Raw genomic sequence first — 23073 nt, forward strand, 5'->3', positions numbered from 1 at the left:
CAAGGAAGGGCCAAGCCTGGAGCCCAAACTCCACACTGTCTCAGCAAGGAGCGGACTGGAGGAAAGGTCCTTCAGTGCCAGTCAAGCAGCCATGGGGCCAGAAACCAAGAGCTGCCCCCACCTGTGGGATGTCAAGCTCAGCAAAGTGCTCATAGCAGCCGTCTGAGTTCTCGCCGCTAGTCCAGTCGCCATACACAAGATCGTGCTGCTCCCAGAAGAGTGCCGACGTGGCGTTGAAGTCTGTAAAGTGCTCGTGCTCTGAGATGTACACATGCAGGTTCTGTTGGGACAGAAGGCGACAGAGCTCAGGCCCGCTCTTGAGAGCCTTTGCAGGCTGGCTAAAGAGTAGATGAAGAGCTATGGCAGCAGTCAGCACACGTAGAGGAACAGTAATTACAGAGGGCAGGGGAGAGAAGAGAGGAAGAGCAGCAGAGAGAACATATTTTCTCTTTTCTCATACCACCATGTCTGTCCTGGTCTGAGCCTGTGAAGTCAACGAACAAAGAACACTTGGAGACTGGCCAGTCTGCCAATTAGAATTTAGGGGTAGGAAGGGGCAGAAGCTCCCTGAATGATCTCCTGCCCTAGTGGCTGCTGGGCCTTCCTGGTCAGAGCTCTGCAGGCTATGGACAAAGCAGTCCAGAGCTACAAAAGCACTGTCAGCCGCCGGGCGTGGTGGTCCACGCCTGTAATCCCAGCATGTTTGGAGGCTGAGGCAGGTAGATCACTTAAGGTCAGGAGTTCGAGACCAGCCTGCCTAAAAAGGTGAAACCCCATCTCTACTAAAAATACAAAAAATTAGTGGTGGCACATGTCTGTAATCCCAGCTACTCGGGAGGCTGAGATAGGAGGATCACTGGAGCCCGGGAGGAGGAGGTTGCAGTGAGCTAAGATTATGCCACCGCACTCTAGCCTGGGTGACAGAATGAGACTTCAACTAAAAAAAAAAAAACACAACAAAACCATTGTGACCCAACAAGAACTTCCTCCTTTCTCAAGCCCCCATGGCCATGTTTGCTCAGAAAAGCCTAGACTGACAGGTCTAAACACTTTTGCTCTGGACGCTCCTGAAGCCCTGACCTGCCCATGCCCAAGCCCACTGTGGAAGTGCAGGTCTCCTCTCCTTCTGTGCCTACCTCCCACCAGCCTCTGCTGGCTCCCTGCCCTCCCCACCTCTCACACTACCTCCCTTGCACATATCCCGCTGCAACCTTAGAAGGCTGAATACATTTTGAAATATAACATCCAAAGACCCTGGTTAGATATTTTAACCAAATGAATTTGCTTTTTCTTTTGGGTGACACAGGCTTCATGTGCTGGGGATGGACCCAGGTGACACAGGTCTCATGTACTGGGGATGGGCCTAGAGTTCCTCAACCCTGGACCTGTTTTCCTAGACCTGCCAGTGGGCAGGGACCTGGTCTGTCCCAACTGCTGACATCACTCCTCCACATTCCACCCCTCCTTGCCCCATCATCTTCAAGTCTGCCCTACCACCGGCAGTTACCATTAAAGTGTCTTTGGGGAACAGGTTGCGGCTGGCGACGCGTGGGGCTCCTCCGGGGCCCGTCTGGTCCTGAGGGGCCGGCCCTCGGCGGAACCAGCTGCTGATGGCCCAGATGATGAAGATCCTGAGGAGAGAAGCAGCAAGGTGGTGAGTCCCCAAGCCTTGGCTCTCCGCAACAGACCCGCTTGACTTCCTTCTGACTTGGCACATGCTGGCACCTGACCTGGGGCTAGTGACCAAGTCAGGGAGGCCCTGAGAAGGTAGTCACAGGGCTGGCAAGAAGACAAGATGTCCCCAAAGACCACATCTGGGGAGGGAGCCCAGATGCCACCGTTTGCCAGTGCAGGGGGGGCTGGCACTGCCCTGGTCTGCATGCAGACCCTTGACTCTAAGTCCTCCAGGAGCTCCTGGTGACCACAGGGCTGCAGGGGCTGACTCTTGAAACCTCAGTCTGGGAAACCTGCCATCCAGCCCCTTGGGACCCCCCAGAGAGGATACTAAGACTCTGGAACCCCTTCAGTGTGCAGATGGGTGAATTAAAAGAAAAACGAAATAAAGAAAACATAATAATAAACATGACCTTTCTGAAAGAAAGAATCTGGAATCCCAGCACTTCAAAAGCATAGAACTGGGGATGGTTAATGGCTACAAAAAATAGAATGAACGACATCTAGTATTTGGTAGCAAAACAGGGCAACTATACTCAATAGTAATTTAATTACACATTTTAAAATAACTTAAAAAGTATAGAGGCTGGGCATGGTGGCTCACGCCTGTAATCCCAGCATTTTGGGAGGCCAAAGCGGGCAAATTGCGAGGTCAGAGATCGAGATCATCATGGCCAACATAGTGAAATCCCGTCTCTACTAAAAATACAAAAATTAGCTGGTCCTGGTGGCATGCGCCTGTAATCCCAGCTACTTGGGAGGCTGAGGCAGGAGAATCACTTGAACCTGGGAGGCAGAGGTTGCAATGAGCCCGAAGGCACAGAAGCTTAGAAAGAGCAACATTTCTGAACTTCAGCGGAATTTCTGGAGAAGCAGATAGTAAGCGATAGGTTAGTTCCAATTTTAGTAACAGTGGGCTAAATTATTCAGACCAACCCTCTCATTGGAAAGAATTGAAAAAGCTTGAAAAAATTAATACACTACGAAGACATCAATGTATTTTATATTTATAATTATACATATTGATAGGATGAGAATATATGCTGCTCACGTATTCTCATATTTGTTCTCATGCATATAATTTTTATCAAGTTTACATATGAATATATACAAATAGCTCTGAAGAATGGACAAGACTGTAGGCTACCAAACCTTCAGGCAAAGACTGAAGGGAAAGTAGGAATCCTAAAGTAGTAAAGGATGGGCCGTGCGTGGTGGCTCACGCCTGTAATCCCAGCACTTTGGGAGGCAGAGGCGGGTGGATCACCTAAGGTCGGGAGTTCGAGACCAGCCTGGCCAACATGGTGAAACCCCGTCTCTACTAAGAATACAAAAATTGGCCGGGCGCGGTGGCTCAAGCCTGTAATCCCAGCACTTTGGGAGGCCGAGACGGGTGGATCACGAGGTCAGGAGATCGAGACTATCCTGGCTAACATGGTGAAACCCCGTCTCTACTAAAAAATAACAGAAAACTAGCCGGGCGATGTGGCGGACGCCTGTAGTCCCAGCTACTCGGGAGGCTGAGGCAGGAGAATGGCGTGAACCCGGGAGGCGGAGCTTGCAGTGAGCTGAGATCCGGCCACTGCACTCCAGCCTGGGCGACAGAGCAAGACTCCGTCTCAAAAAAAAAAAGAATACAAAAATTAGCCAGGAGTGGTGGCAGGCGCCTGTAATCCCAGCTACTCAGGAGGTTGGGGCAGGAGAATCGCTTGACCCCAGGAGAAGGAGGCTGCAGTGAACCGAGATTGTACCATCGCACTCCAGCCTGAGCGACAAGAGCAAAAAGTCCGTCTCAAAAAAAAAAAAAAAAAAAGAAGTAAAGGATCCTGGATTTGCAGGTCTAGGGAAAAAAAATAATAAGTAAAGGAGCCCTATAAGCTTCTTCATGTGTCTGAGGACATCTGCTAGGTGTTTTGATAGGTGACAAAAATGCTGGTCTAGGCTGGGTGCGGTGGCTCGCACCTGTAACCCCAGCATGCTGGGAGGCAGAGGTAGGTGGATCGCTTGAGCCCAGGAGTTTAAGACCAGCCTGGGCAACATGGTTTCTACAAAAAACACAAAAATTAGCCAGGCATGGCAGCGCGCACCATGCCTATAGTCCCAGCTACTCAGGAGGCTGAGGTGGGAAAATCACCTGAGTCCAGGAGGTTGAGGCTACAGTGAACCATGATCGTGTCACTGCACTCTGGTCTGGGTGACAAAGCGAGACCCTGTCTCAAAAAAAAAGAAATGCTAGCCCAGGGCACATATGACGTATGAGGTAACCAGAGACCTACCCTACAGGAAACTAAGACCCTGCAAGGCGCAAGGCTCCACCCCTAGGAAGGAGGGAACCAGGCGACCTACTCATTTCCAGGAGTTACACACCAGGTATGCAGGGCCAAGTATGCAAGGCCACTCGTGGGACAAGGAGTCACGCAGGGCAGCTCAAGACCTGAACCTGGTGCAAGGAAACCTGGGACTTGGTAATGTCCCCAGGCAGAAGCAAAGGCAATCCTCTCTGTAGAAAAATATGCTCATCCGGCCGGGCGCGGTGGCTCAAGCCTGTAATCCCAGCACTTTGGGAGGCCGAGACGGGTGGATCACGAGGTCAGAAGATCGAGACCATCCTGGCGAACATGGTGAAACCCCGTCTCTACTAAAAAATACAAAAAACTAGCCGGGCGAGATGGCGAGCGCCTGTAGTCCCAGTTACTTGGGAGGCTGAGGCAGGAGAATGGCGTAAACCCGGGAGGCGGAGCTTGCAGTGAGCTGAGATCCGGCCACTGCACATCCTAGCCCCAAAATTCCTATAAATAACTTTTCAAGTATAATGATCAGGACACAGACAGAGATAAGCCAGGCACAAAAGCAAACAAGATATTATGAGTGAGAATCAGCACCAACAACAGATACCAAAAACAAAACGAGGCTGGGCGTAGTGGCTCACACCTATAATCCCAGCACTTTGGGAAGCCAACACTTGAGGTCAGGAGTTTGAGACCAGCCTGGCCAACATGGTGAAACCTCATCTCTACTAAAAATACAAAAATTAGCCGGGCGTGGTGGCAGGCACCTATAATCCCAGCTACTCAGGAGGCAGAGGCAGGGGAATCACGTGAACCTGGGAGGCGGAGGTCACAGTGAGCCGAGATCACGCCACTGGATGCCAGTCTGGGTGACAGAGTAAGACTCCATCTCAAAAAAAAAAAAAAAAAAAAAAAAAAAAAAAGTCCTTAAAGAGAAGGAATATTCCTTATTGATTTCTTCTTCCCTCCTGTTGCCTGGAGTGTGGATGTGATGGCTGGATCTTCAGCAGCTGTCTTGGGCTATGACGATAAAGGGAAAAACCTAGCAATGGTGGAACAAACAGCAAGAAGGAGTCTGGGTCACTGAAGACTGCTGAATCCTAGTCTGCCTCCATCCAGACTGGTATATCAGAGAGAAATTAATCTCTACCGTGTTAATGGAGGTTTCTCAGCTGCATGCAGCCATGTGATTATTAAATGATTCAAGTACTTATTAATTACCAGTATGATAACCATATAGCAGAAGAGGTTACGAGCCCAGCTTACTGTGACCTCAGTGGTCAACTTCAGTGGTTGAAATGGAGATAATAACAGCTCCTACTCTCATAGGGTAGTTTGTAAGCATTACACGCATTAAATTACATATATATATGTTTATATAGTGTGTATATATATCTGAAATACACACACACACACGTACCTCAGAATGGAACCTAGACATACCCAATACGTGATTTAGAAGTGTTAGCTATTACTGTTATTTTAATCATAGGAAAAAGGCATACAAAAAACTTTGGAGTGGAAAAACACTATGAGTGAATTCTACTGTGGGTGGGGTGCCTCCCTGCTGAGCCCTGATCGGGGCAGGATCAGGCACAGGGACTTGCCTCTGCCTATACAAGCCACGAGGCCTTGGGGTCCAGGGTCTCAGGGGCCATGGCCCAGATGAGCCATCTGCTACCTCCCTATGAAGTCCCTGATACGCATGGCTGGGGAAGGCCTGGACCTGGCAATCTCTGGGGTACCAATGCCTCCAGCAGAGGCTCTCATTTTAGTAAACACACCTGGGGAGAGTGTGGAAGCAGTGATGCCTCCAGGCAGCTCTGCCCCTGGCTTAGTGTGTGGCCTGTGGGGGTCCTAACCCCTCTGGGCTTCTAGGTTCCCATGTACAAAACAAGGCCAGGCCTTTTTGGATTCCAAACCCCTAGTCACCTGAAGAACATCTGTGTGTATCCACACGCCCACAGTTCCGTGGACCCTCTCAGAGGGCTCATGGCCACAGCCCCTCATCCATGCGCCCAGGCCTGCAGGAGACTGGACCTTTCTAATGCTTCCTGATACACTTGAGTAAGCAAAGAAAACAGACATTAAATCCTCTCTCCCACCCAAATAGGTATTCTACATTCACAGGTTCAGAACATTTTTAAATATATGAAAAGACGTATAATCAAAACTCTCCCTCCCACCCCGTTCCTTTATATACCCAGTTCCTGCTCCACCTCCCACTCCAGGTAACCACATGTGCTCAAAACCACAAACACCACAGACACCACCCGCTATCCAGAAAGGCTATTCCTGCATAATCAGCTTCAAGCTACAAGGAGTTCATGGGCCCCTGAAAACAAACCCTGAATCCCATTTTAAGAACTGCAGCCAAGACGGTCTCTGAGCGCCCACCCGAACTGATGTTTGATGCTGCCTCGTTCTAAGAAAGGAAATTAGCCTACAGTGTGACTTGTATTAAAAATGTCTCTCTGAAGGAAGCTCCCTATGCACTGACGTGGAAAGATTTCGAAGATATATTGTTAATGAAAAAAATCAAGGAGCAGAACAGTGTGTAAAACAGGCTATCGCTTATGTAAAAACGAAGGGAAAGATAAAAATAATTTTCATGCAGAGCAGCTTGCAGCATGCAAAAAAAAGAAGGTGATATATAAGAAAATCTGAAGTCTTTACGTGGCCATGGGGAGGGGAGATGAAGTGAAGACGATAAGGGACAGGGGACCATGACAGAAGCTTAGGGCACATGGCAGGAATTTTTGAGGCACACATGTCAGTTTTGCAACTTATCAGAGTGGGGAGGTTTCTTTCCTGCACAGTTTCTCAGTGTCCTGTGTGACACTCTTGGAGGACACCAGGCAGGCGGTTCTGCTCTAGTCTAGAATGTGATCAGTGACTACATCAGGGATCATGAGTTTTGTGTTTTTTTGTTTTTTTTTTGAGACGGAGTTTCGCTCTTGTTGCCCAGGCTAGAGTACAATGGCACGATCTCGGCTCACTGCAACCTCCGCCTCCCGGGTTCAGGTGATCCTCCTGCCTCAGCCTCCTGAGTAGCTGGCATTACAAGCACAAGGCACCACGCCCAGTTAATTTTGTATTTTTAGCAGACACTGGTTTCTCCCTGTTGCTCAGGCTGGTCTGGAACTCCCAACCTCAGGTGATCCACGCGCCTTGGCCTCCCAAAGTTCTGGGATTACAGGCATGAGCCACTGCACCCGGCCTCATGAGCTATTTCTTTTAACTGTTTCACTACATATTTCCTAAGGTTTTTGTTTGTTTGAGACACAGTCTCACTCTGTTGCCCAGGCTGGAGTACAGTGGTATGATCATGGCTCATTGCAGCCTTGACCTCCTGGGCTCAAGCGATCCTCCCTCTTCGGCCTCCCTAATACCTGGGACTACAGGTGCGCACCATCACACCCAGCTAAGTTTTTAGTTTTTTAAAGAGATGGGGTCTTGCTGTGTTGCTCAGGCTGATCCTAAGGTTTTTTTTTTTTTTTTTCACGTTGAACAACAAAAGGAATCATGGCCGACATCGTCTGAGTGTGTGCCAGGTCCCGCACCTCTCAGTTGACACGAATTCTCTTGGAATCCTTTTGATGCATCCTGATTGTCAAGATTCCTGTCTGTGAAATGGAAAGTGAGGCTCAAGAAGGGTGATCACCTGACCAGGCCACAGAGTTCAGAGGTGGCAGGGCTGATATGTTAGCAGGGCTGTGCTCTTACACGCTGTCTGACACTACCTGCCCCCCGCCTCCTAATTTTTCTCTATTTTAAACAACTCTTATCTGTGAGCATCTATATATAATCCCATTTAGGGTCAATTACAAAAGTGTGTGCTTATGGGATGGTCACCGATACATTACACTTTTTCTTCTTTCTTTTTTTGAGATGGAGTCTCACTCTGTCACCCAGGCTGAAGTGCCTGGCTCACTGCAAGCTCTGCCTCCCGGGTTCAAGTGATTCTCCTGCCTTAGCCTCCCCGGTGGCTGTGACTACAGCAGCCTGCCACCATGCCTGGCTAATTTTTTTTTTTTTCATAGAGATGGGGTTTCACTATGTTAGCCCATAGGATGGTCTCGATCTCCTAACCTGGTGATCCACCCGCCTTGGCCTCCCAAAGTGCTGGGATTACAGGCGTGAGCCACAGCACTCAGCCCACATTACACTTTTTCATTGCTTTTTTCTTTTCACTCTTCTGTATTGTTTGAACTACTTAATTTGGTAAAGTAAACACACATTAATTATAAGTTAAGGGAAACAAGTAGTAAGATTTTATGGAAGAGAGAAGTAGCTGCCCCCCCCCCAAAACCACTCTCCTCTTCTTCCTCAGTAATAGAAGTCTTGCTTTCCAGCAGGGTGCTCAGTTTCCCAGATTAAAGACCACATTTCCCAGCCTCCTGTGCAGCTGGCCATGGCCACGTGAAGACATTCTAGCCAAGGGAATGATTGTTTTATTTTCTTTTTCTTTTTTTTGAGACACAGTCTAGCTCTGTCGCCAGGCCTGAGTGCAGTGGTGAAATCTCAGCTCATTCCAACTTCCATATCCCAGGTTCAAGCAATTCTCCTGCCTCAGCCTCCCAAGTAGCTGGGACTACAGGCATGCGCCACCACACCCAGTTAATTTTTGTATTTTTAGTAGAGATAGGGTTTCATCACGTTGGCCAGGATGGTCTCGATCTCTTGACCTCGTGATCCACCTGCCTCAGCCTCCCAAAGTGCTGGGATTACAGGCGTGAGTCACTGCGCCCGGCGGGATGATTGTTTTAAACATCTCTGCTGTGCAATTCCTTCTATCTGATAAGAAGGGGAGCTGACTGCCTAATTGCACGGTGTGGTCTCTTATTTTGCTAAAATACATCTCCAAAAAGAAAAAAAATAAAAGGAATATCTATTTTGCAGAGGAGTAAACAAAGGCTCAGAGCAAAGAAGGTGGCTGTCACCAGGTCTAGGCAGGAAGGATAGAACCCAGTGCCAAGCATATTTTCCCACTACCACCCAGCATCTCCCCAGGGCCTCGGAGAGAAGCTGGGCTTTGAAAAAGCAGGCCCTGGGGTTCCACTGCCCAGGAATAGCATGTGAACCCACAGGTAAAAGGGTCACCACCAGGCAGTCATAGAAGGACAAATGCTGATTCCACATACAGGAGCTAACTAGAGTAGTGAAAGAGAGATAGGAAATAGAAAGGTGGCTGCCAGGTGTTGCAAGGAGGAATAAATGGGGAGCTGGTGTCTGACGGGTGTGGAATTTCAGTTTGGGAAGAGGAAATTCTCAGGATGGATAATGGTGATGGGGGCACAACAGTACATTAAGATGTACTTAATGCCACAGGACTATATACTTAAAAATGGTTAAAATGGGCCAAGCGCAGTGGCTCACGCCTGTAATCCCAGGACTTTAGGAGGCTAAGGCGGGTGGATCACCTGAGGTCAGGAGGTCAAGACCAGCCTGGCCAACATGGCAAAACCCCATCTCTACTAAAAATACAAAAATTAGCCAGGCATGGTGGCGGATGCCTGTAGTCCCAGCTACTCAGGTGGCTGAGGCAGGAGAATCGCTTGAAACCAGGAGGCAGAGACTGCAGTGAGCCGAGATTACACTATTGCACTCCAGCCTAGGTGACAGAGTGAGATTGTCTCAAAAAAAAAAAGGTTAAAATGAAAACATAGGTTAAAATTGTAAATTTGATGTTATGTGCAGATGTGGGCTGAACCATGTCTCCTGAAATTCGTATGTTGAAGTCTTAACCTTCAGCACCACCGTGACTGGATTTAGAGACGGGCTCCCCTAACATTTTTTTGCGATAAGGTCTCACTCTGTTGCCCAGACTGGAGTACAGTGGTGTGATCTCAGCTCACTGCAGCTTCAACTTCCAAGGGTCAGGCCGGGCGCAGTGGCTCACGCCTGTAATCCCAGCACTTTGGGAGGCCAAGGTGGGTAGATCATGAGGTCAGGAGTTCGAGACCAGCCTGGTCAACATAGTGAAACCCCATTTCTACTAAAAAAAAAAAAAAAATTAGCCAGGTGCTGGGTGCAGTGGCTCACGCCTGTAATCCCGACACTTTGGGAGGCCAAGGCGGGTGGATTGCCTGAGGTTGGGAGTTCGAGACCAGCCTGACCAACACGGAGAAATCCCATCTCTACTAAAAATACAGAAATAGCTGGGCATGGTGGCACATGCCTGTAATCCCAGCTGTTTGGGAGGCTGAGGCAGGAGAATCGCTTGAACCCAGGAGGCGGAGGTTGCAGTGAACTGAGATCGCGTCACTGCACTCCAGCCTGGGCAACAGAGCAAGACTCCATTACAAAAATAAAAATAAAAAATCTTCCAAGGCTCAAGTGATCCTCCTACCTCAGCCTCTCGAGTAGCTGAGACTACAGGTACGTGTCACCATACCTGGCTTTCTTTTTTTTTTCTTGAGATGGAGTCTCGCTCTGTACCCAAGCGGGAGTGCAGTGGCGCACGCAACCTCTGCCTCCTGGGTTCAAACAATTCTCCTGCCTTAGCCTCCCGAGTAGCTGGGACTACAGGCACGTGCCACCACGCCCAGCTAATTTTTGTATTTTTAGTAGAGACAGGTGTTACCATGTTGGCCAGGATGGTCTCGATCTCTTCACCTCATGATCTGCCCGCCTCGGCCTCCCAAAGTGCTGGGATTATAGGCGTGAGCCACTGCGCCCGGCCAGATTTTTTTATTTTTGGTAGAGACAGGGTCTCACTATGTTGCCCAGGCTAGTCTCAAACTCCTGGGCTCAAGCGATCCTCCCATCCTGGCCTCCCAAAGTGCTGGGATTATGGGGGTGAGTCATTGTGTCCGGCCCAGATAGGGTCTTTTAAAAAGTAAGGTTCAGTGAGGTCATTATGGTGCGCACTAAGCCAGCATGACTAGTGTCCCCATAAGAGGAGCTTAGAACACAGACACACACAGAGGAAAGACCACATGAAGACACAGGGAGAAGATGGCCTTCTACAAGCCAAGGAGAGAAGCCACAGAAGAAACTGCCCCTGCCCACAGCTGGATCCTGGACTTCCAGCCTTCAGAACTGTAAGACAGTCAATTTCCACATTTCAGTTGTTTAAACTACTCAGTCTGTTTTACTTGTTACAAGGGTCCTAGCAAACCACTTCAGTATTTTTTGTGTTTTTATTTGTTACAAATCAGGTAGCCCCCACCAAACCAGAACAGGTTCAGGGAGACTCCCTACTTCAATATGTTTTACCAGAGTAAAACAAAGGTTTAGAAAATATTCCATCATACAAAAAAAAAAAAAGTATCTCTACCAATACAGTAATGATCACCATCCTCAGCTGATCAGCTGATTTTTCCTTTCTTCCTTACTTTTATTTGAATGTTTTCGGTGAACAAACCCAAGTCCCGTCTGCTCACCTGAACAGCACACCTTTGATGACCTGCCAGGCATTGGGTGCCGGCTGGGCCGGTGGGTTCTGAGGCTGGGTCTCTGCTGGCGGGTCCCTCCCGATGCTGCCATTGCTGGTCACCTGTGAGGGACAGAGGCCAGGATAAGGAGGGAGAATGGACACGGGGGCTATCTTAGACACCATCACACATGAAGGCCAGACACAGGCTGGGCAAAGAGTGGCTGCTTATCAATAACTGGAGAATGAATCAGTGAAAGCACCTGGGAAGGTAGGGCCCTCTTGTTTTAGGAGAAAAACACTCCCAGAGCACCTCCTCTGCGCTGGGGACCCAGTGGTGACCTAGAGAGTCCTTTGCTGTCCTCCTGGGGTTCAACAGCCCGGTGGGGAGACAGACTCATCTCTAGACAGTGACTGTCCAGAACGGGGCTGGAACGCAGGAGCCCCGAGAGGTACCTGGTCCAGCCTAGAAGTCGGGGCAACTTCCTGGAGAGGGCATTGGAGCTGTGACCTAAAACATAGCAAGCTGGTGGTGCAAAGGAGGAAGTGAGAGAAGCAGCAGGTGCAGAAATAGAAGATTAGAGACATAGTCTGATCCTGATGACTGTCCACTGCTCCCTGGGGCTGGAGCCAGGATGCAAGGAGGTGGCTATTGGCGACAACAACAGAAGGAGTCTCATGGCAGGTGCCAGATTCTTCAAGACTGGGGCTTAGCTGAAAGGGCCTTCCCTGGGCAAACCATTCCTGAGACCCCCTCTGTGCCCAGCCCTGCCCTCCAAGGGCCCCTGGTCCAGCAGGTGAGACAGACACAGAAAAACACAATCAGACTATCAGCCGCTACCATAAGCCACGGCCACAGGACATGTCTGTGACAGTACACAGCACACTAACCCTGAGGCCAAAACTATGACCAGCTCCATCTGGCTGCTGAGCAAAGGGAGGCTCAGAGAGGTGAAGCCACTTGTCTGGTCACTCAGGAAGGACAACCGCAGAAGCAGAATGACAGAAGGGAAGGGGGGCGGGCGAGGGAGCCAGGCACGGCTTCCCAGAGGGGGGCTCTTCCCTCAGACACAGAAGGTCACAATCAGAGACTCTCAGAATGCCAGGTTTGGAAGGGGATGTCCTGCTCACCCTTCGTGCACCCTGCTAGCTCCCCAGTTCTGTTCTCATTCACCCCTCCTCCCAGCTGTCCCCTCAGCCGTCAGCCTTCAAGAGGCAGGACCAGGGCTGCCATGGTCATGGTCAGCTCGGGAGCTGCAGCGGCACAGAGTAGGGGTGTGATACACACCTGTGTAGCCATTGCTGCCTGAAGGGCTCACCCTGGACACTCAGGTCACCCAAACCCACTTCCCTCTGAGGCGCCAGTGTCTGGCCTTCCCCTCCACAGCCCCCAGTCCACTCCTCTGCAATGTTTTCTCCATTCACCTCACCCACCAGATAGCAAATGCCCCAGGAGCATGGTCAGAGGGGCCACATTTGTTAAATGTGTCACTTGTCACCTCCTGTCCCCTTCACCAGCAAGAGCTCTGTCCTGTAATCTCCCAAAGTACAGGACAGCACTGTAGGGGCTCCAGGGTCAAACGGGCCTCAGCTATTGTCCTGGTCCCACCGTTCTTGCTGTGACACTTTGGGAACATCACTTCACCTCTCTGACCTGTGGACCAGATTGTGAAAATACTGGTACATTTAAGACAGAAATGTGGGCCCTGCTTGCCCAGAGCTGAGGATCTAGAGGGAAACACACTAGAATGGTAAACAGGATAATTAAAAATGGTACATGAGGCCGGGCGCGGTGGCTGAAGCCTGTAATCCCAGCACTTTGGGAGGCCGAGACGGGCGGATCACGAGGTCAGGAGATCGAGACCATTCTGGCTAACATGGTGAAACCCCGTCTCTACTAAAAAATACAAAAAACTAGCCGGGCGAGGTGGTGGGCGCCTGTAGTCCCAGCTACTCAGGACGCTGAGGCAGGAGAATGGTGTGAACCCGGGAGGCGGAGCTTGCAGTGAGCTGAGATCGCGTCACTGCACTCCAGCCTGGGTGACAGAGCGAGACTCCGTCTAAAAAAAAAAAAAATGGTACATGGAAAACAAGCAGGGGGTAGTGACAGCAACTGAGTTGGGGACAGGGATCCACTTTGGAGTGGGTGGTCAGAGAGGTCTCCCTGAGGCGCTCCCTTTGGCGTCTGGGTCATTGGGTGAGACCCTTGGGCTGAGACAGAGGAAGCCACATTCTGATGAGATCTATGGAGCAGGGGTCGGCTGCGGAAGCTAAATCAGACAGGCACAAGGCCTCTCCTCACGGCCAGCCTAGCTCCTGGGAAATTTAGGGGCCCAAGTATGGGTTTCAACGGGTCTGAGCTGATTTGGGGTCAGGAATGGACATTTGATGCCAGGCCAGGATTTGAAGCTATGTCTGGCTGACTCCCAGGTCTCTTCTCTTACCTGTTAGTGATGGGCAATCTGGCTGGGAACCTTCCCACGGAAGGGCAAGTTAAAACCACCATGAGATGTCACTTCACACCTATTAGGATGGCTATCAGCAGAGAGACAGACAATCACAAGTGCTGGCGGGGATGTGGAAAAACAGGAACCCTCATACATTGCTATGGGGAAAGGAAAAGTGCAGCCACTTCGGAAAATATGGCAGTTATTTAACGAGTCATATGTGCAGCTACTACACAATCCAGCAAACCCATCCTGAATGGCTACCCAGGAGGCAGAAAATGTGCAGCCAGGCTGGGCGCAGTGGCTCATGCCTATAATCCCAGCACTTCAGGAGGCCAAGGCAGGAAGACTGCTTGAGCCCTGGAGTTCAAGACCAACCTGAGCAACACAGCAAAACCTCATCTCTATAAAAAATACCAAAATTTGCCAGGTGTGGTGGTGCATGACTGTGGTCCCAGCTACTCAGGAGGCTGGGGCGGGAAGATCAATTGAGCCTTGGAGGATGAGGCTACAGTGAGCCAGGATCGCACCACTGCACTACAGCCTAGGCGACAGAGCATGACTCTGCCTCAAAAACAAACAATGGCCGGGTGTGGTGGCTCATGCCTATAATCCTAGCACTTTGGGAGGCCAAGGCAGGAGGATCCCTTGAGCCCAGGAGTTGGAGACCAGCCTGGGCAACACAGGGAGACCCTGTCTGTCTTTACTAAAAAAAAAAAAAGAAAAGAAATACTGCCACAGAAAAGCTTGTACATGAACGTTCATAGCAGCATTATTGGCAATAGCCAAAAACTATAAACAACCCAAATATCCTTCGAGGTATGAAAGAATAAACTGTGTCACGTCTGTGGACTGCTACTCAGCAGTGAAAAGGAACAAGTGAGAGCGTGTACTTTAGGATTTCCCCAAAGGCCAAATTTCCCTGATCCTAGGTTGTAAAAAATAAAATAAAAGGAACAACTGCAGATCTGTGTAACAACATGAACCTCAAACCCATTATGCCCAATGAAAGAAGCTGGACACAAAAGACTGGATGTTGTTTAGGTCCTTGTTTAAGAAATTTGTAGAAAATTACAGAGATAACACCTCTGTGGCTGCCTAGGGCTGGGAGCAGCAGAGACTGCAAAAGGGAACTTTTTGAGGAGACAGAAGCTTTCTCAGACCAGACTGTGGTGATGGCTGCACCACACAACTGCATAAATGGACCAGGAGTCAACGAACTCTACCCTGACAACAGGTTAACTAACGTTATACCATCTAAATTATACTACAAGGCTGGGCATGGTGGCTTATGCCTGAAATCCCAGCACTTTGGGAGGCTGAGGCAGGCAGATTGCCTGAGGTCAGGAGTTTAAGACCGGCCTGGCCAACCTGGTGAAACCCTGTCTCTACTAAAAATACAAAAATTAGCTGGGTGTGGTGGCAGATGCTTATAATCCCAGCTACTTGGGAGGCTGAGGTAGGAGAATTGCCTGAACCCAGGAGACAGAGGTTGCAGTGAGCTGAGATTGTGGTGACAGAGTTTTCAGCTCCTATTTCCCTGAGTAAAGTCCAAGTCCTCCCCAAGGCCTCCAAAGCCTGGCATAATCTGCATCTGTCCCCAGCCACTCCTCTCCCCTCACCCGCTCCAATCTCCTTGACATTCCTTCATCACACTAGGCACCTCCCACCTCAGGGCCTTCGCACTGGCTGTTCCTTTGCCTGAAAGGCTTTTCCCTCGTATCTTTGGGACTCCCTCTCTCACTTCCTTCAGGTCTTTGTTCAAGCATCACCTCCTCAGAGAGGCCTTCCTAGACTACCCTATTTAATTGCAACTCTTCTACCCACCCCTCACTTCCTATTCCCATCCCAGCTTTATTTCTGTCCATGGCACACAGAGTCATCTGAACTGCTGTTTTTCTTATTTATCTTGTTCACTGTGTGTCCCTGTCTGTGCTTCCCCTACAAATTCAGCTCCAACTAGAACACAAGGATAAGGGCCTTCAAGAGGGCAGCACCTATTTTGTTCACAGCTGTATCCCCAGCATCAGAACAAGGCCTAGCATGTAGTAGACTCAATTTGTATTCGCTGAAGGAATGAATGGCAAAGCTGAGTTCCTGGCTATAGGAGCATGCTGGCTAAAGCAGGAGACTGGGGCGAGGGTCTGCCTGCTGTGCACTAGGCCCTGGGCATGGGAGAAGGGTGGCAGTGGCTGTGGACACATCAGTGACTAAGACACAGTTAGTTCTGCTCTTGGATCTGCACATCGACGCGCACACACAATGCCCAGCAACATCTGCTAAGGGGCCCAAGAAGCAGCTAAGACCACCAGGGCTAGGCAAGAGCGGGAGGAAGCTACATTTTACGGCATGTCTTCACTGATTACCTGAATCCACCACTGCACATCAGGGAATTTCACCTCAGCCCAGCCTCTGTTTCAAGATCTACTCATTCTACAAACACTGAGCACCTCCTCTGTGCCCAACCCTGAGCTGAGTGGTGCTAAGGAAGCAGTGGTGATCAAGGCAGTCCCGGCTCTGCCCTCCTGGGGCTCCCAGTCCAGTGGAGGAGACCAGTCCCCAGACAGTGAAACCCAGCTGGTGCAGGCCTGGCACAGGGGATCCCAGACAGTCAAAGAGGGCTTTCTGCAGGAGGGAACATCTGAAATCTGTAGGACTAACACACATCAACTAACTAAAGAGGGGAGAGATCTGTGCATAGACTGCGAGGAAAGAAACTGAGAGGCAATAAAAGAGGTTTAGAAATAAAATAGGTTTCAGAGCAGTGGATCCCCTTTAGCGCAGTGGTTCTCATGCAGGGATGACTTTGCCCCCCTGCTCCTGGAACATTTAGCAATGTCTGGAGACATTTATGGTTGTCACAACTGGGGAGGGGCATGGATGCTACTGAGCTACTGACATCTAGTGTGTAGAGGCCAGGGATGCTGCTAAACTTCCTAAAATGTGCAGGGCAGTCCCCCAAACAAAGCATTATCCAATTCAAAATGTTGACAGTGCCGAGCTTGAGAAATCCTAGTCTAGTCTGAAGAAAAGAGTCGGATCATGCGAAGCTGTGATTTATAAAAGAATTTGTACTTTGTCCTAAAGGCAAAGGGGTAAGTCTTGATTGTTTTTAAGCAGAGTTGGTACAAGAGAAGATCAGAGTGCCATCTGGAAGCTCAGGGCAATCAGAACAACCTGGGCCCTGGTCTCTCAATCCACCACCAACCCAATAATCAACAGAAACCCAGAGGGGAAACGACCTCCTTTCAGCAAGACTAGAAAACCCCTGAAGACAGGAACTGAACCTTCATTCCAGCACTAACTCAACACACATTTCCTGAGCTGTCCCTGAGGCCAGGCTCTGGATGAGAATGCTGAATAGATTCAGAGCAGATATAGTGGGCTCTATCACACCAACTTCATCTTTCTCTGGGCTCCCCCAGTCCCTGGACACAGACTTCTGTCACCAACCTAATCATTCAGGATTATAACTGTTTGTTTACATGTCAGTCTCCTCTCCCCGTCCCATGACAGCAGGGATATGGCTGGCCCTCCTGTCCAACCTCTGCAGTTAACAGGGGAGAAATAAAGGCCTAAAGAGGGAAAGGAACTTGCCCAAGGTCATACAGAGAGTCAGCTTCATTCTCCCCTCTCAACCTGCACTCCTTTCCCCTGAGCTGCCTCCTACATGTCAGTGACATCCCAGTGGGTGGGTCGACAGCACCTTGATGTCTCCATCTATTCCCCAAATGCCTGAACGGTAGCTGCCTGAAATGGTATGCTCTGCAGTGTGTTAAGGCAGCAGTGGGTCAGAAGTCATCCGTACATGGACTAATTAACCCATAGGACTAGTTCATGTTAAAAGCACATCCATACTAGTCCCTGTGTCAGCAATGTCTTGTAACTTCTACATAAAGTTACAAACCTAACCGGGATGACCTTCTGGAAGCGCCTTAGTCTCACTGTTCCTTGGATTCCCGTCTGTAAAATGGGTCTGTCGGCCATGCCCTGCTTATCCTGACTTCCCCAGAGCTAGAAAACTCTCAATTAATCACTGCGCACACCTCCAGCACTACAACGAAACCTGAACACCAGATCACTCTAGAAACGGCCTCAGAGCCTAGAATCGCGGAGTCGAGAAGCCAGCGCGCCAAGGCACAAGCCTGCGCCCCTCCGAGCCACTGTCTTCCCGGCTCGAGCGATAAGGCTGGTGGCAGCCCGGCGCGAGCGCGCAAGGGACCCGACACGCAACAGGGCCCCGTTCGCGGCACCGTCCGGCCTCCCGGGCGGTCCGGCCCTCCCTGGGCCGGGTATTCAAGGTCCCTCTGGGCAAGGGGCCCCCAGTGCACTGGATTCCACCACAAAGAGCAGGACCCGCCCCGTGGTAGGCCCCCCGACTGGGGAAGAACCCCCTCAGTCCCCTCTCGGCCTCCGTACCTGACCGGAGCCGCCTCCCCCGGCCGCCACCACGGCGCTGCGGGCCCCGTCCGCCTCCTGCGCCGCCGCCATCTTCCCGCTCCGGGTCCCCGCCCCCGCCGCCAGCCCCGCCCCGTCCCCGACGGCGCAGCGTAATCGCGCGAGATTTCATGCTTTCTAGCCCCGCCGGGCCACCGTATCCGGCAAGAGTGCCGCAGCCACGCCTCTCAGAAAGGCCGCTTTCGGCTGGCCACCGTATTTCTTTCCCGCAGGCTGTTTCCACCTAATAGAAACACTGTATGTTCCGAACTCCAGGACTTTCTCTGCCAGCATGCACCTCCCATAAGTTGTCTCTTCCGCCCCTTCACATTAACCCACGTTTTCGGTTATATGAGCCTTTCGGGCCATCCTGTCCGCTTCTCCCTGCCGATTCTTTTCGTCCTTTTCGTTCCATGTTTCTTGAGCTTTACCGGCCACAGTACGGCTTCGAACCACGCCCCTCTTTCGTCAGAGAAACCTTTCTGGCCACCGTATTCGGAGTCGAAGAGCAAGCCTTTTGCCCAGCACCCTTGTCTTCTGACCCCTCTTCCTAACACAACTCTTTCGTCCAAGTCTCCTGAGCTCATAGCCTTTCTGTGTATTTAGAATTCCAATTCCAGGGGTCTTACGGCCAACACACCTGCGATGAGACCCTATGATACACCCCGAAGCCTTCGGTCGGCCCTGCCTAGCACGCATGCGCGTTCCCTTAGTGGTCCAAACCTCGCATCCCTGGACTAGGCTTCACAGGCTCTGAGAATTCCACAGTTTTTCATTAGCTGTGTGTCTTCGTACAGCTCTAAACCCGGCCATGTGCTGGGAGATCCCTGGCTTGGAGAGGGTGTTACGGAGGCCCAGAGAGGACAAGACTCTAGGAGGCCGTTAACTCTTCGCACGTGAAATTGGGTGGACGTCTGGCCAGGGTTCAAATCCTTGTGGTGCTACTGACCGGATAAGAGATCCTGGACAAGTGACATCTCTCTCTCTCTCACTCTCTCTCTTTTTTTTTTTTTTTTTTTAGATGAAGTCTCACTCTGTCCACCAATGGCGCGATCTCGGCTCACTGCAACCTCGGCCTCCCGGGTTCAAGTGATTCTCCTGCCTCAGCCTCCCAAGTAGCTGGGATCACAGGAGCGCGCCACCACGCCTGGCTAATTTTTTTTTTTTGTAAGTAGAGACGGAGTTTCACCGTGTTGGCCAGGCTGGTGACAAGTGGCATCTCTGAGCCTCAGTTTCTCCCCTTTTATAAACTAGGGATTATAATCGTACTCATTATTCGTCTTCCCGTTTTGCCCCCCTGTGTTATTGGGAAGACGTAGTTAGATCGCGAATGTAAAACATCAGGCCCTGGGCCTCATGCTTCAGTGGTCAATATTCGGGGCGCTGTGATTATGAACTTTATATATTACCTGGAAAGAGAGTAAGCTTTGCATTGGGATATTCTAAATGTTTAATTATCATTTTATTATCGGTTTCCTCCACTTTCCTCTAGGTCTCAGCTCTGTAATACTAGCTCTCGCTCTAGGAAGCTCTCTCTGGGTTGCTTTCCCATCCTCCCTTGCCTCCTCAGCTCCTCCACCCCACCCCTGCTCACTTTGTGTCATCACTGTCAGGGGTGGGTGTGTCTCCCCAACTGGGCGGGCTGACCCTGGACTGTTGTGGTCACTGCTATATCTCCAGCACTGCCCTGGGGATTATTGCTGAAAGAAAATATGAGGCTCTCTAAGTGTAGAAGGTGAGTGACTTACCTCTCTGAGGGCTAACACAGGGCAAGAAGGAATCTTAGAAAACTTCATGCCTCAGCAGGGCGCGGTGGCTCATGCCTGTAATCCCAGCACTTTGGGAGGCCGAGGCAGGCAGATCACCTGAGGTCGGGAGTTTGAGACCAGCCTGGCCAACATGGTGAAACCCCGTCTCTACTAAAAGTACAAAACTAGCTGAGTGTGGTGGCACATGCCTGTAATCCCAGCTACTCGGGAGGTTGAGGCAGGAGAATCGCTTGAACCCGGGAGGCAGAGGTTGCAGTGAGCCGAGATCATGCCATTGCACTCCCAGCCTGGGCAACAAGAGGGAAACTGTCTCAAAAAAAAAAAAAAAAAAGTACAAAATTACTTGTACAAATTTAGGTAGAGGACCATGGAAAGCCCAGGCAAGTGACGGGCCCTTTTTTTTTTTTTTTGACAGAGTCTTGCCTCAGGTTGGAGTGCAGTGGCGCCATCTCGGCTCACCGCAAGCTCCGACTCCCAGGTTCACACCATTCTCCAGCCTCAGCCTCCCGAGTAGTTGGGACTACAGGCGCCGGCCACCACACCGGGATAATTTTTTTTTTTTTTTAGTAGAGACGGGGTTTCACTGTGTTAGCCAGGATGGTCTCGATCTCCTGACTTCGTGATCTGCCTGCCTCGGCCTCCCAAAGTGCTGGGATGACACGCGTGAGCCACTGGGCCCGGCCAAGTGAGGGGCTTTGAAACTTTCACCAGCCTCACTGCAACCCCAACTGTGCTCTAGGCTGTAAATACAAACTGCCCCAATGTGCCCTCCAAGTCTCATACACTGCAAGGGCCAACGTGCTGGAGCATGACGAGGTCTCAGCTTCTGATGAAAAGTGTGATCTTGGACAGGGCTCCTGTGGAGCCAGGTTCCCTGCAGAGCCTTCCTACGCTCTGTTGAGTGACCAAATAAATTCTGCCATTCTGTCCAGGCTTGGTGGCTCATGCCTGTAATCCTAGCACTCTGGGAGGCTGAGGCAGAAGGATCGCTTGAGCTTGGGAGTTTAAGACCAGCCTTGGCTACATAGCGAGATCCTAGCTCTACTAAAAATTTAAAAAATTAGGCAGTGTGGTGGCATCCATCTGTGGTCCAGCTACTCCGAGGCTGAGGTGGGAGGGATGCCGGAGCCCAGGAGTTCGTTCGAGGTTGCAATTAGCTGTGATCACACTACTGCACTCCATCCTGGGCGACAGAGTGAGACCCTGTCTCTAAAAAAACTAAGAATCATAGTAAGTAAAAAATTCTGCCATTCCTACTGTAAGTCACATGATAGACCCACTGTTCTCTCCACTAGGGGGCGCAAAATACTGATCAAGGGCTGTGATTTCAGGTTCTAAGGGAGAAGGGGACTGGGGATCCAACCTTCTAGGTCCTGAGGAGAAGGGATTGGGGGGTCCCAGACTCCTGAGTCCTAGGAGAAGAAGAATCTAGGGGCCTGGACTCTGGGGCCCCTGAGGGGAATGGGGTTCTGAGAAAGGAAGGAGGAGTCTGAGGCCAGCACCAGTATTGGTTGGAAGCCGAACTGGTCCGGGCAGTGCTTTGGTTTGGCTCGAGTCCGTGGGAACCAAGTGGACAGAGCAGGGATTGTTACTCCAGGGTCTCCCCCTCCCCACCACCTCCTGCGCTTGGCAGCCTCCGTTCTTCCCAGGCCCCGGCGACTTGGGGGCATTGCCCACAGTCCCTCTCCAGGGCCCCTGTTTTTTACTGGACTCAGCTGCCCAGCCCCAGGACCTGGGAAAACTGCCCCAAGGGTGTTGAAAGCCTGGCTGGAGGTTAATGCCAAGCAGATTAGGAGAAACACAAGCCGTGGATCTCCAGAGACCAATAGCCCCACCCATGGGACTTGGGGAGCAGGACCACCCTGGACTTCCTCAGGATACAGGAATCTCGGCCCCCAGCCCCCTTCATTCATGGTCCCAGCAGTGGCCTCCTTCAGACCATGGAGCCTCTGCTTATTTGCACCTTCTGCCTTCTGTGCTTTTTACTTGCATTTTTTTTAAAATAAGTTTTTCTTTTTTCTTTTTTTTTCTTTTTTTTTTTTTTGAGACAGAGTCTCACTCTGCTGCCCAGGCTAGAGTGCAGTGGCCCGATCTCTGCCTCCTGGGTACAAGCAGTTCTCCTGCCTCAGCCTCCAGGTAACTGGGATTACAGGCGCAGGCCACCCTGGCTAATTTTTGTGTTTTTATTAGATAAATTTTTGTGTTTTATTTTTGTGTTTTTACCATATTGGCCAGGCTGGTCTTGAACTCCTCACCTCAGATGATCTGCCCACCTTGGCTAAGCAAAGCTCTGGGATTACAGGCGTGAGCCACTGTGCCAGCCCTAGAGGTCTGTCGTCTTGGGTCCCGCCCAATGCAGCACTGACTTGAGCACCATTCTCGCCTCTGCCACAGGACCTTTATACCTGATTGCAGTGGCACATTTAAAGTGTCAGCCCAGGCCTGGTGCAGTGGTTCACACCGGTAATCCCAGCACTTTGGGAGGGCAAGGTGGGCAGATCGCTTGAGCCTGGGAATCGGAGACTAGCCTAGGCAACATGGCAAAACCCCGTCTCTACTAAAAATACAAAAAATTAGCCAGGTGTGGCAGTAGGCATCTCTAGTCCCAACTACTTGGGAGGCTGGGATGGGAGGATCTCTTGAGCCCAAGAGGTCAAGCCTAGAGTAAGCCAAGATCTCACCCCTGCGCTTCAGCCTGGGCGACAGAGCAAGACCTTATCTCAAAACAAAATAAATAAAATAAAAAATGTGTTAGTCCAGCAACGGTGAGGCAGGAAAATAGGGTCTGGAGGCAGGGAACATAAGGCCAGTTCACTTCAGCTATAACAGGAAACATCCTCTCCTGTAGGCGGTAAATAACTTTGTAACTTTTCTTCATCCTCTTCATTTACATAGGGTGTACCGGAAGTAACCAGTGGAAGGGGAATCCTCTAGGGAGGGAGTTTAAACTCCCAAAAATTCTGTAACAGGACTTTTGAACCCATATGCTTGGGCCCGCTCCCACACTGTGGAGTGTACGTTCATTTTCAATAAATCCCTTCATTTCTTCCTTGCTTTGTTTGTCTGTTTTGTTCAGTTCT

At 50.6% G+C, this 23073-nt stretch overlaps 1 protein-coding gene and 1 long non-coding RNA gene across 3 annotated transcripts in view; one reads left to right on the forward strand and one right to left on the reverse strand.

Annotated features, from left to right (window-relative positions):
- Positions 1-19382, reverse strand: part of CLPTM1 (CLPTM1 regulator of GABA type A receptor forward trafficking) — a 39813-nt gene extending 20431 nt beyond the window's left edge. The window contains exons 1-4 of one of the 2 annotated variants that reach the window (XM_003918595.5): positions 18564-19382; positions 11351-11463; positions 1508-1631; positions 122-280 (exon numbers count right to left, since the gene is read on the reverse strand). In XM_003918595.5, coding sequence (XP_003918644.1) covers positions 122-280; positions 1508-1631; positions 11351-11463; positions 18564-18593 — 426 coding nt within the window. In that variant the 5' untranslated portion in view covers positions 18594-19382. Of the gene's footprint in view, positions 1-121; positions 281-1507; positions 1632-11350; positions 11464-18206; positions 18427-18563 lie in introns of those variants that run through there. The other variant, XM_003918594.2, reaches the window with a different exon arrangement.
- LOC108583970 lies at positions 19379-23046 on the forward strand. Its single transcript, XR_001898803.3, has 2 exons — positions 19379-19959; positions 22889-23046. It is a non-coding gene; the product is annotated as an uncharacterized LOC108583970 (long non-coding RNA).
- The last annotated feature ends 27 nt before the right edge of the window (positions 23047-23073 follow it).

Source organism: Papio anubis, chromosome 20 (genome assembly GCF_008728515.1).
Source record: "Papio anubis isolate 15944 chromosome 20, Panubis1.0, whole genome shotgun sequence".
In the NCBI taxonomy this organism is placed as follows: domain Eukaryota; kingdom Metazoa; phylum Chordata; class Mammalia; order Primates; family Cercopithecidae; genus Papio; species Papio anubis.